Genomic DNA, 14,326 nt, shown 5'->3' with positions numbered 1-14,326 from the left:
CCTGTGTTGAGGGTCAGTGAAGTGGTGTTGTTTTCTACCAGTCAGGAAGTCCAGGACCCAGTTGCATAGGGCGGGGTTCAGACCCAGGGCCCCGAGCTTAATGATGCACTTGGAGGGTACTATGGTGTTGAATGCTGAGCTGTAGTCAATGAACAGCATTCTTACATAGGTACTCTTCTTGTCCAGATGGGATAGGGCAGCATACAGATGGTCTGTGGATCTATTGGCGTGGTATGCAAATTGAAGTGGTTCTAGGGTGTCAGGTAAGGTAGAGGTGATATGATCCTTAACTAGCCTCTCAAAGCACTTCATGATGACAGAAGCGAGTGCTACGGTGCCATAGTCATTTAGTTCAGTAACCTTTGCTTTATTGGGTAGGATCAATGGTGGACATCTTGACACAAGTGGGGACAGCAGACTGAGATAGGGAGAGATTGAATATGTCCGTAACCAAAACTGGAGGGTTTAACGTGTGAGCTCCTGTTAGTGGCTATAGGCATGTACTCTCGTCTCATTCACCAACCACATGTCTGATAGAGCCTAGAAACCTGCCATGTATTCTCCATGAAGCAAACAGCATGAAACTGGGAGGGACCTACCTGAACTTGTTTTCATTGCAAAACGTTTTCTGTTTGGTGTAAACGGTTTCCGTTGCAAAACATTTTGCTACTGCGTGCAACTAATGAATACACCCCTGGCACACTAGAGGGAATGTGATGATGATGATTATGATTTTCACTCATGACAGTCCACAATCCCTCTGTCCAATCCCACAGCTCGCTCCTCCATGGTTCCTCATCTTGACGAATCATCGCAGCACAGCTCGGACCAATCAGACACCAGGAGCATCACCACGGAGCATTCTGACGAGGACGTCGTAGAGAAGGCCCCCGTGAAACGCACGGCCAGCATCAGGGCAACCAAAAAACCTGCCGCTGCCAAGACAGAGGTAGGGGATCACACACAGTGGATTGGGGCTTATGCATTATTTCTGACTGAGTGACTGCTTCTTCTGCACTGAGGTGAGTCAGAAAAGTGATGGTTTTAAGTGCACTGGCTGTGCGTGCCTGTATTGAGTGTGTAAATGTGGAAATCAAAAAGGAAAATTGCACATACCACTCTGTTTTTTAAGGAGTCACAGCGCAACCCTCAGTGAAGGATGAAGCCAATTCAGTCTCGCCCCGCTCTTAACTGTGTTTAAGTGTGTGCAAATCACAGGGTCACCCACAGTATAACTGTATAATCCTCCAATAGAAATATTATCATGGATGAATATCGGCTCCTCGCTCTCGCCTTCTCCGGCAGCTGTGTAGAAGCTGCCCTGGACACAGTTCTACGATCAGCTGAGTCTTTAATCTTAGTGGAGGGAAATGCTAAACTTGCCTTAAGGGGAAACCTCATCCTACTCTACTCTTAAATTAAAAATATATATATATTATTCACCTCCACGATTTACGATGGCATTTATCAGCGACTAATGTGGACATACTGGAGCGTCGACGTCACACAAAATGAAGTTTCAAAAACTAGAGATTTCAGCACCTGAAGAATAGCCCGCAATTACACACGACATTGTTCTGTTTCATTTCGAGCTATTCTTTGGGTGCTGAAATAAATGTGATGTCGCTGTCCAACAATAATCCCCAACCAAATTTACTGAGCATGAGCAAAGTTGGTAAAAATGTTATAAATGATTCACAGCTGTAATTGCTTCCAAAGGTGCTTCCACCAACTATTAACTCCAGGGGGGGTGGATTTGGCAAATCTTTAACTTTCTTTCACTTTGAAAATGTGGAGTTAGACGGCTCTTGTGCCCTTGTCCAAGTTCTCTGAATACCTACTTTTTTTTTTTTTTTTTTTTGAGCTCTGTCATTTCTTTATTCTAATTTTCTCTTCTGTAAACTCCTTGCCTCTCTTCCCTCCTGTTAGACGACTACTACTACTAAGACGGTGAAAAAGATGCCAAAGAAGAAGACTGCCACTACAGCTATAGCCAGCAACAACGGCGAGTCACAATGATACCTGAATCTACTGTCCCGATCTACACCCTACTGTACGCTACTACACACACACACACACACACACACAGACACAGACACAGACACAGCCAAGGACCTCTGGACAGTCACTCTTGCCAGTTAAGCGCAACTCACAGGTTTCGTTCTATTATATATGCCCAGCTTCATTTCAACTCACAGGTTTCGTTCTACTATATATGCCCAGCTTCATTTCAACTCACAGGTTTAGTTCTAATATATGTATGCCCAGCTTCATTTCAACTCACAGGTTTAGTTCTAATATATGTATGCCCAGCTTCATTTCAACTCACAGGTTTAGTTCTAATATATGTATGGCCAGCTTCATGTCAACAGCACTTTTTATTTAACCTGCTGCTTACATTTGAAGTTGTATAGTCATTGACATCAGTGTATGTAAGTGCATGTTTTGTTTGAGGTAATGGCAGTGGCCTGTAAGGTAATTAACTAAGGCCTGTTAACTGAACTGAAAATGTGTTGCTTCCTTCCTCCTGTACTGTTTACAGCCTTCTCTGTGTTGTCTATCCAAGGCCTCACACTGGATTGACTTGACTTAATCCTCTTGGGCCCTTTAGGAGCATAGGGCATCCACCCTGGCTCTTCAACTCACTCACTGTGCGAGGGCTTTTGCGTCTTGCCAGGAGATTCCTGCTGGATTATTGGATACGCATTCTTTCTCAGGATCAGCTTAAGCTGCCTGAGTCCTTATGTTACCCAATGCTAAACTGGCCTTAGATCAGTGTTTTAAGGGCAGCATTCCAATCAGTATGTTATCTACTCTCTATTGGAAGGTAGTTTGAGGCTGCCATGTAGAGGAAAGTACTATAGCGGACTAGGCATGTCTGGAGGAGAGAGCAGGGAGGCCAGGGAAGAGAGGAGAGAGCAGGGAGGCCAGGGAAGAGAGAGAGAGAGAGGGAGGGGTGCAAAAGAGTTGTGGACCGGACAGACTAGCTCTGTTCAACATGTCCTTACTACAGAGATCAGTCTCACCGCTGTCTGTGGAAGTCTATAGGGCCATGCTCCTATCCCCTTTGGGAAGTCTGTCTGTACATGGAGGCGGTCTTGTCATCTCTGGAAAGCGGAGGACATTTTGGGAGCACTTAGATCTTTAACTGTGTTAAGCTCATGCCAAGGTTTCTCATATCATTCACTCTGCTGTTGTGGAGCAGTAGTGCCCATCGAGACTGATAAACACTTGGTCACGTGCAGGCAAAGCGATGAACAGAGCGGTGTGTGTGTGTTCTCCCTCTGAACAACTCCACCAATCCTCACTCGGTGCAGAACAGAAAGTCCAGCAGAAAGACCCACAGATTCAGGCGTCATTACCTTTTTTGTGCGTGTTGTGTCTCTGCATTGGTGTATGCGTGTTTATATTTTTGGAACGTGACCACACTTCTGTTTCCCCCCCTCCTCTCTGTTGACCCAACTGCATAGAGCCAGAATGACATTTAGCATTCTATGACCACTTATAATCACAAACATTTATTTGATTCATTTAAAACTCATTTACAACATGTTGATAATGCGTTTAAAATCATTGAGGATGACGACGTTAATGGTCCTATTAAATGACTCAAATGTACAGACAGTACATAGTAGGCCTCTGCTACACAGTAGACCTAGCATACTTGGGTTAAAAGTTTTATTTTTATTTTTTTACATTTGTTTAGTGCTTTTCAAAGCACACAAAAAGTGAAACATTGAAATGATGGAGATTGAAAATCTGCTGTTTTTGGGATGAAGTTGAGGCAATTTGAGCTGGAAAGTCATTGTAGGTTCACAGGAGAGGGCATCGACGGGACAGCCAAGGAGAAACGAAGAGTCCGGAAAAAAACGGGCCCAGAGCTCTACAACAGTGCACCACCTGTTTTTCTGAATGGTCAGTCACTCGATTGGAGTCAGGAATGTAGCGCCCACCTGGGTGAGGCCACAGCTGCTGAAAAGCCACTACATCTTGACAGTGGTTAGGAGCATTCCCTGAACGGTCCCTGAACGGTCCCTGAACGGTCCCTGAACGGTCCCTGAATTTCCTCTGGCGACAGAATGCAGTTCTTGCTGTAATCCTTCCAAACGGATTAAACAAAAAAACGGATTATTTTGAATCCAGACAAACCGCTAGCTATCAAGCCAAAAGATGGACTTTTCATCACAATCCTGCAACTCTGAGAGTCAAGACCACAGGATATAGAGCAGTCAAAACCCACAAAATAAATACAAAAATTTAGAGCTCTTTGCCTAGGCTATGTTATGATGCCATGGCAACCACAGAACCAATAAGCATAATCATCATAATATTATAACCATCAATAACATCAATGTCTTACACTCCAGCGCTTAGCCTAGCTATACTGTACTCTCCTGTGTCTGACAACCAAACATTTGAATTGAATTGTGTTAGACTTGTGCTTTAGGGTTATTTTTGGATACTCTAAGTTGGGCGGACACACAGGACGTGTGGACATTTTGCCGTTAGCGGCGTCAGGGTGGTGTTGTGCCCTATTAGGAAGACCTTCAGGCTGTCTGGCTCTTACCTGGGTGAGCACCCCAGTCTGACTGGTGAAATATCTGAGGGATCAACTACTATCATAGTCCTAAATTGTCACACTAGGTGTTGTCAACTATTGTAGCCTATATGACTAATGTCACACACTACTTATATTCCCGAATAGGTTAGTTATGCATGACATATCTCTACTTCTGGGCCTGTATCCACGATGCGTCTCCAATTAGGAGTGCCGATCTAGGATCGGGACCCTACCTGTCTGTGTAATCATATCAAGGAATCAAATCTGAAGGGCCTAGATCAGCACTCCCACGCTGAGGCGCTTTAAGGACACGGGGCCCAGATGTCTGTTAATCCAGGGTCTCGACCATATCGTTGTTTCTCTGAAAGAGGGCAGCTAAACTAGCATTAACCTCGTCATCTGACAGTAGCCACCTCAAACATGGTGGAAACTGGCTTACCCTGTTAGAGAGATGTAAGGATACTGTGGATAAATGATCTTCCAATAGTGTCTAAAACTGTTAAAACGATGTGCCCTGCTAGTGTTTTTCTTTAAAAAATATGTATACATCCATAGCATACAGGTGGGTTTTTGGATGAGTTCTTTAGGGCATCTAATCAAATGCCCTTTAAACTATTGCCTGAAATCTAACCCTAACCTTGTCCCTACCCTCAGACACCTCTTGTCAATCTCCCCTAGATACTGTGGTAGAGTGCAAAGGATTGCATGGGATTAGCTATAAAAAAAAAATAAAAAAAACTGTGACAAGAGCACCACCTAGCTTCCTTGTAGATTAGAGTTTCCACCATGTTGTGCTTTGTCTTACACCTATCTGATCCTCTCATATCCAGGACTGTGTTGGGTTAATTCGAACGTAAGGAGTTGATTTTTGGACTGGGTGTGCTTTATGGGTTCCTTTTTGCTTTGGGCAGGTTTTAATGAGTCTAAATTGAAAGCATGAGACTACTGCACTTGTGTGTTGCTGCTGTCTGTATGCAGTGTGACACTGATTTGAACCAGTAGTGGGAGACATACTCCAACCGTTTTAGAGATACTGAAGTGTTTGAAGTTACTTCCATGTACACACGATGTAAAAGTAATTTCCTGATTGTATAAAATAGTTTGCTTGCCTTACTCTTCATGAATACATATGTTTTTCTTTTCTTTTTTTTAAGACTTGATTTGTATTTTTGGGTTTTAAAATTAAATCATATTGGATTTCCTTAAGAGGAGGCACCTCAAACCCTCTGTAAAGTCTTATGCTGTGAAGAGTGCTACTTGTGTTTTTTTTTAATCTCTTCTTGATTTTTCTGTCTCAAGAAGAGGCATTTTAATTGGTCAGTGAACGACCAATAACAGTTGCTTTCCTTGTCCCAGTCCTGTAGAAATTTGCTCAGAGAATGGGAATTTCTCAGTCTGGTATTCCGAAAATGTTGTGTTTTGAAGTCATGTAGCCCGAAGCGGTCTTTTACAGTGTCTGCTCCCCCCTTTCTATCAGGCTGGCTGCATATTCCACGAAGGCTATTCGATTGTGTACTTTTTTCTATTCTGTTTTAATTTGCTACAGTTTGCACTGAAGAGAAGATGGCACACCCTATTGAACGCTTTCTAGTTGTCATTACAACATTACGTGACATTTTAATGTTTCATTTTTTTGATATTTATTTTTGGAATCAGTAATCAATAATCAGTATTATTGTGTACAGGAAGTCTCATTGTGAGAATATTCTGGATATGAATATTGTTTGTGCCAATTATCAATACTCCACTGTAATTAAGGATGACAGTCATGTACCAATAACTGCTACTAATAAAGAAAACATATTACACTCCTTATCTATCTTGTGTTTTCTATTATTTTACCTTATTGCCAATAACTTGTAACTGATCATTTAAAAAAGTGATTCTATTTAAAAAGGTATGTAACCTTTTGGGTAACTACCAAATTCATGAGTGAGTTATAGATCTGTCACTCATTGAAAGCAAGTCTACGAAGCGGTAGATCGGTTCTATGGGTGCTTTTTCTATGCTTCCCATTAAGTTTATTTTTTATGTGTTTTACTTTCAGTTTTGTACACCAGCTGAAAATATATTTTGGGTTATAATTCGCAGCAGTTTAGATGGTAACTGAAATATTAAGTTAGTGGGGCAAAAAATTATTTAGTCAGCCACCAATTGTGCAAGTTCTCCCACTTACAAAGATGAGAGGCCTGTAATTTTCATAGGTACACTTCAACTATGACAGATAATGAGAAAAAAAAATCCAGAAAATCACATTTGTATGATTTTTTTTTTTTTTAAATGAATTTGCAAATTATGGTGGAAAATAAGCATTTGGTCACCTACAAACAAGCAAGATTTCTGGCTCTCAGACATGTAACTTCTTTAAGAGGCTCCTCTGTCCTCCACTCGTTACCTGTATTAATGGCACCGGTTTGAACTTGTTATCAGTATAAAAGACACCTGTCCACAACCTCAAACTGTCACACTCCAAACTCCACTATGGCCAAGACCAAAGAGCTGTCAAAGGACACCAGAAACAAAATTGTAGACCTGCACCAGGCTGGGAAGACTGAATCTGCAATAGGTAAGCAGCTTGGTTTGAAGAAATCAACTGTGGGAGCAATTTATTAGGAAATGGAAGACATACAAGACCACTGATAATTTCCCTCGATCTGGGGCTCCACGCAAGATCTCACCCCGTGGGGTCAAAACGATCACAAGAACAGTGAGCAAAAATCCCTGAACCACACGGGGGGACCTAGTGAATGACCTGCAGAGAGCTGGGACCAAAGTAACAAAGCCTACCGTCAGCAAGGGCATTGAAGATGAAATGTGGCTGGGTCTTTCAGCATGACAATGATCCCAAACACACCGCCCGGGCAACGAAGGAGTGGCTTTGTAAGAAGCATTTCAAGGTCCTGGAGTGGCCTAGCCAGTCTCCAGATCTCAACCCCATAGAAAATCTTTGGAGGGAGTTGAAAGTCCGTGTTGCCCAGCAACAGCCCCAAAACATCACTGCTCTAGAGGAGATCTGCATGGAGGAATGTGCCAAAATACCAGCAACAGTGTGTGAAAACCTTGTGAAGACTTACAGAAAACATTTGACCTCTGTCATTGCCCACAAAGGGTATATAACAAATTATTGAGAAACTTTTGTTATTGACCAAATACTTTTATTTTCCACCATAATTTGCAAATAAATTCATAAAAAATCCTAGTTGAATTGTACCTATGATGAAAATTACAGGCCTCATCTTTATAAGTGGGAGAACTTGCACAATTGTTGGCTGACTAAATACTTTTTTGCCCCACTAACTATTTTAGCAACCAGGAAATGGAGATTTCTGCATATTGCACCTTGTTTAATGTTACTTTCATCCCTCTTTAAAGATTACCTCGTCATGCGTTCCAAGATTAAAGGTGAACTGCACTCACGAATCCGCGTTTGTTTCTTCCGGTGCTGATTAATAACAAATGGAGAGACCATTACTGTGGGTTTAATGTGGGTGTTTCTTGGGTGCGTCTTTGCCATTCAATCACCAACAAACAAGGATAGTAGTGAGTAACTTAGCGACAGTGAGAAACTAAGCTAGTTTTGCTATGGAGAGAAGGTTTGAAGTGCAGGACGCCTCTCCTCCTGACTGACTAGCCATCTCAAGATCTGCTAATTCCATTCTAATATAGTACCAGTCAAAAGTTTGGACACAACTACTCAAGTTTTTACATTGTAAAATAATAGTGAAGCTATCAATTATAAATAACACATGGAATCATGTAGTAACCAAAATTCTTTGAAGTAGCCACCCTTTGCCTTGACAGCTTTGCACACTTGTTATTCTTCAACCAGCTTCACCTGTAATGTTTTTCCAACAGTCTTGAGGGAGTTCCCACATATGCTGAGCACTTGTTGGCTGCTTTTCCTTCACTCTGCAGTCCAATTCCTCTCAAACCATCTCAATTGGGTTGAGGTTAGGTGATTGTGGAGGCCAGGTCATCTGATGCAGCACTCCATCACACTCCTCTTCCTTGGTCAAATAGCCTTTATATACCCTGGAGGTGTGTTGGGTCAATGTCCTGTTGAAAAACAAATTATACTCCCTCTAAGCTAAATCAAGATGGGATGTCATATCGCTGCAGAATGCTATGGTAGCCATGCTGGTTAAGTGTGCCTTGAATTCTAAATAAATCACTGACAGTGTCACCAGCAAAGCACCATCACATCTCTTCCTCCATGCTTCACGGTGGGAACCACACATGCAGTAATCATCCATCCCCCTACTCTGCATCTCACAAGGACACTGCGGTTGGACTCATCAGACCAAAGGACCAATTTCCACCGGTCTAATGTCCATTACTCATGTTTCTTGGCCCAAGCAAGTCTTCTTCTTATTGGTATCCTTTTAGTAGTGGTTTCTTTGCAGTAATTTGACCATGACGGCCTGATTCAAGCAGTCTCTGAAGCAGTCTCTGATAGAGTTCAGTGTGTCATATCAGAGGGCCTGTTGTCCGGGCCTCTGTCAGTCTCTATGGGGGTGCCTCAGGGTTCAATTCTTGGACCGACTCTCTTCTCTGTATACACCAATGACGTCGCTCTTGCTGCTGGTGAGTCTCTGGTCCACCTCTATGCAGACGACACCATTCGGTATACTTCTGGCCCTTCTTTGGACACTGTTAATAACCCTCCAGACGAGCTTCAATGCCATACAACTCTCCTTCCGTGGCCTCCAATTGCTCTTAAATACAATTAAAACTAAATGCATGCTCTTCAACCGATCGCTGCCTGCACCTGCCCGCCAGTACTCTGGACGGTTCTGACTTAGAATATGTGGTCTACAAATATGTGGTCTACAAACTACAAATATCTAGGTGTCTGGTTAGACTGTAAACTCTCCTTCCAGACTCACATCAAACATCTCCAATCCAAAGTTAAATCTAGAATTGGCTTCCTATTTCACAACAAAGCATCCTTCACTCATGCTGCCAAACATACCCTTGTAAAACTGACCATCCTACCGATCCTCGACTTCGGCAATGTAATTTACAAAATAGCCTCTAATACCCTACTCAATAAATTGGATGCAGTCTATCACAGTGCCATCCGTTTTGTCACCAAAGCCCCATATACTACCCACCATTGCAACCTGTGCGCTCTCGTTGGCTGGCCCTCGCATCATACTCGTCACCAAACCCACTGGCTCTAGGTCATCTACAAGACCCTGCTAGGTAAAGTCCCCCCTTATCTCAGCTCGCTGGTCACCATAGCAGCACCCACCTGTAGCACGCGCTCCAACATATATCTCTCTGGTCACCCTCAAAACCAATTCTTCCTTTGTCCGCCTCTCCTTCCAGTTCTCTGCTGCCAATGACTGGAACGAACTACAAAAATCTCTGAAACTGGAAACACTTATCTCTCTCACTAGCTTTAAGCCCCTGCTGTCAGAGCAGCTCACAGATCACTGCACCTGTACATAGCCCATCTGTAAATAGCCCATCCAACTACCTCATCCCCATACTGTATTTATTTATCTTGCACCTTTGCACCCCAGTATCTCTACTTGCACATTCATCTTCTGCACATCTACCATTCCAGAGTTGAATTGCTATACTGTAATTACTTTGCCACCATGGCCTATTTATTGCCTTACCTCCCTTATCTTACCTCATTTGCACACAATGTATATAGACTTTTTTTCCTACTGTATTATTGACTGTATGTTTGTTTACCCCTACCTTTTTTGCCGGTTAGCTAATCTCAGTCTAATTCGCTAGTCTTAGATATGTTGCATTACTTCTTCCAGTCTTTGCCTGCCCTTGAACTGTCTAGGTATTTAGAAAAGTTGATTATTGTTGGCTTGCCTATATGTCCTTTCAACTTGCCGTAAACCAGCTGGGGAGACAACCCTACCAAATAAAGCAGCTTTGGTGATATTTGCGCCAGCTTGGTAGAATCTCCAGGTTTGCGTAATATACAACTGCATAAGAATATTATAGTCGTTATTTGGACAGATACAGCTCACTAGTTCGTACTACAAGCTAACTAGCTAGCTTTATCAATACGCATAGCTAGTTAAATACAAATAAGTGTTAGCGACTTACCGGTGATAAAGTGCTTCGAACACACATAAATTAATCGTGTAACTGGAGCTCACTGCTTTCCATCATCATTGCGGTGTAATAGCCTGAAACCATGAAGTTTGTCTAACAAAATGATACACAACTTTTCGGCATCTTAAAATCAGGGTTAACTAGCTAGTTGATGAAAGTCTGTTGGAATCATTTCGTTGGCTGATAATCATGACCTACATTCCATGCGACAGTCTCTGTTCATGCTAACATTTTTACATTTAGACAAAGTGTTTTTAGGTATGATGTAGTTTGTTGATTTAAGACATCGTGGAAGTATGGTAAAAATGACCAATCAAAAAGTTTATAAGATAATTAAAAAAATAATACAGTCGTCGGGTTATGAGCAAAGTAGGCAATTTAACATAGTAGTAACGGGAGTATCCTTTGGCCTCCTCGGGTTACGTTAAGCCATGCCTCGCTGTGTGTATCTATTGTGGTCTGTGTTTAATCAAAATCTTTGGTATCATAGTTAGCTAACTGGCTAGCTTGCTACTCACCACACACCGGACACAGCAATCATGTCGTGCGTTTGTTGTATGTTGTCCATTCCTTGCCATCTTGCTCAATATTGTTCAATGCATTAGAAGTTTGCACCAACTTAATGGAAGCCCATTTGAGTGCGTTGCAGACTTGACAACATGTCCATCAGGCTTTTATGGTAGAGTGGCCAGACGGAAGCCACATGACAGCCCGCTTGGAGTTTGTGAAAAGACACCTAAAGGACTCTCAGACCATGAGAAACAAGATTCTCTGGTCTGATGAAACCAAGATTGAACTCTTTGGCCTGAATGCCAAGCGTTACGTCTGGACAAAACATGGCACAATCGCTACGGTGAAACATGGTGGTGGCAACTTCATGCTCTGGGAATGTTTTTACAGCGACTGGGAGACTAGTCAGAATCGAGGGAAAGATGAACGGAGCAAATTACAGAGAGATCCTTGATGAAATCCTGCTCCAGGGCGCCCAGGACCTCAAACTCTGGACAACAACCCGAAGCACACAGCCAAGACAACGCAGGAGTGGCTTCGGGACAAGTCTCTGAATGTCCTTGAGTGGCCCAGCCAGAGCCCGGACTTGAACTTGATCGAACATCTGTGGGGAGACCTGAAAATAGCTGTGCAGCAACGCTCCCCATCCAACCTGACAGAGCTTGAGAGAATCTGTAGAGAAGAATGAGAAAAACTCCCGAAATACAGGTGTGCCAAGCTTGTAGCGTCATACCCAAGAAGACACTAATCGCTGCCAAAGGTGCTTCAACAAGTATTGAGTAAAGGGTCTGAATACTTATGTAATATACAACTGTTTTTTTTCTTTGTAATTATGGGGTAGTGTGTGTAGATTGATGGGAATGATACAATTTCATACATTTTAGTATATGGCTATAATGTAAAAAAATGTGGAAATTGTCAAGGAGTCTGGATATTTTCCGAATGCACTGTAAGCCTACTTAGCATTATTGATGATATATGAGGGGTCACATGTCATTAGCTCTGTTCGCCCTCATACTACCAACATACAGTACCAGTCAAAAGTTTGGACACACCTATTCATTCAAGGGTTTTTCTTTATTTGACTATTTTATACATTGTAGAACAATAGTAAAGACATCAAAACTATGAAATAACACTTAAGGAATCGTGTAGTAACCAAAAAAGTGTTAAACAAATCTAAAAATATTTGAGATTCTTCAAAGTAGCCACCCTTTGCCTTCATGACAGGTTTGCACACTCTTGGCATTCTCTCAACCAGCTTCATGAGGTAGTCACCTGGAATACATTTCAATTAACAGGTGTGCCTTCTTAAAAGTTAATTTGTGGAATTTCTTTCCTTTTTAATGTGTTTGAGCCAATCCTTGTGACAAGGTAGTGGGGTATACAGAAGATAGCCTCATTTGGTAAAAGACCAAGTCCATATTATGGCAAGAGCAGCTCAAATAAGCAAAGAGAAATTACAGTTTATCATTACTTTAAGACATGAAGGTCAGTCAATCTGGAAAATATAAAGAACTTTCAAAGTTTCTTCAAGTGCAGTCGCAAAAACCATCAATTGCTATAATGAAACTGGCTCTCATGAGGACCGCCACAGGAAAGGAAGACCCCTGAGTTACCTCTGCTGCAGAGGATACGTTCATTCGAGTTAACTGCACCTCCGATTGCAGCCCAAATAAATGCTTCACAGAGTTCAAGTAACAGAGACATCTCAACATCAACTGTTCTGAGGAGACTGCGTGAATCAGGCCTTTATGGTCAGATTTCTGCATAGAAACCACTACTAAAGGACACCAGTAAGAAGAAGAGACTTGCTTGGGCCAAGAAACATGAGCAATGGACATTACACTGGTGGAAATCTGTCCTTTGGTCTGATGAGTCCAATTTTGAGATTTTTGGTTCCAACCGCTGTGTCTTTGTGAGACGCACAGAAGGTGAACGGATGATCGCTGCATGTGTGGTTCTCACTGTGAAGCATGGAGGAGGAGGTGTGATGGTTTGGGGGTGCTGTACTGGTGACACTGTCAGTGATTTATTAGAATTCAAGGCACACTTAACCAGCATGGCTACCACAGCATTCTGCAGTGATACACCATCCCATCTGGGTTGCGCTTTGTGGGACTATCAATTTGTTTTTCAACAGGACAATGACCCAAAAAACAATTCCAGGCTGTGTAAGGACTATTTGACCAAGTAGAGTGATGGAGTTCTGCATCAGATGACCTGGCCTCCACAATCACCCGACTCCAAACCCAATTTGATATGGTTTGGGATGAGTTAGACTGCAGAGTGAAGGAAAAACAGCCAACAAGTGCTCAGCATATGTGGGAACTCCCTCAAGACTGTTGGAAAACCATTCCTCTTGAAGCATGTTGAGAGAATGCCAAGAGTGTGCAAAGCTGTCATCAAGGCAAAGGCTGACTACCTTGAAGAATCTAAAATATATTTTGATTTGTTTAACACTTTTTTGGTTACTATTTTATTCCATATGTGTTATTTCATAGTTTTGATGTCTTCACTATTATTCTACAATGTAGAAAATAGTAAAATCAAAGAAAAACCCTTGAATCAGTAGGTGTGTCCAAACTTTTGACTGGTACTTTATTTACATACATCCACTGGGGTAATTGTATCCTAAAAATAAACTATTGGAAAAAGCAACTAATAATAGTAAAATATCAAGCTACTTCTTATCAAAACATAATTTGACATTTATATAATTTTATCAAAACAATTCTGAGTGTATCTGAGTTCTGTATTGCAGTTCTATCATTGGCAGACGTTTTATACCATTGGCAGATTGTACAAAAATAAGGTAATTTTGGTTTTGTACAGTCATACATTACATGGTATAGAAAATCTTAGGTGAGTAAATCGGGAGCTATATATGTGCAGATGATCTGTCTATCTGGTCCAAATCACTGATACAGATCCTCCTCGACCCCCTGATGGTATGTATAGCTTGTTATTATGTCTCCAGAGAAACCTAGATTCAGGTAAAGGTCCTATCTATTAAATGGCCCCAAAGGTAATGAATTTGGTTAAAGTCTTTATTGGTACAGAAACACTAAACAGTGATTTAGATTAAGAACTAGTTGGCAAAGTCATGAAAATATTTAAGAATTTTATATACCACCTTTGAGCTGTGATCAAAAATATACATCTGGG

The 14,326-nt window shown here is 41.8% G+C and overlaps 1 protein-coding gene across 1 annotated transcript in view; it reads left to right on the top strand.

Moving 5' to 3' along the window:
• reep2 (receptor accessory protein 2) overlaps positions 1-6,376 on the top strand; it is a 32,894-nt gene extending 26,518 nt beyond the window's left edge. The window contains exons 7-8 of the mRNA XM_036942716.1: positions 777-949; positions 1,930-6,376. Of these exons, the coding sequence (XP_036798611.1) occupies positions 777-949; positions 1,930-2,019 (263 nt within the window). The 3' untranslated portion in view covers positions 2,020-6,376. The remainder of the gene's footprint in view (positions 1-776; positions 950-1,929) is intronic.
• The last annotated feature ends 7,950 nt before the right edge of the window (positions 6,377-14,326 follow it).

The sequence above is a fragment of the Oncorhynchus mykiss genome, chromosome 14 (genome assembly GCF_013265735.2).
Source record: "Oncorhynchus mykiss isolate Arlee chromosome 14, USDA_OmykA_1.1, whole genome shotgun sequence".
Taxonomy (NCBI): domain Eukaryota; kingdom Metazoa; phylum Chordata; class Actinopteri; order Salmoniformes; family Salmonidae; genus Oncorhynchus; species Oncorhynchus mykiss.
Note: the sequence above shows the minus strand (reverse complement) of the source record. Positions and strands in the feature narration are given on the sequence as shown.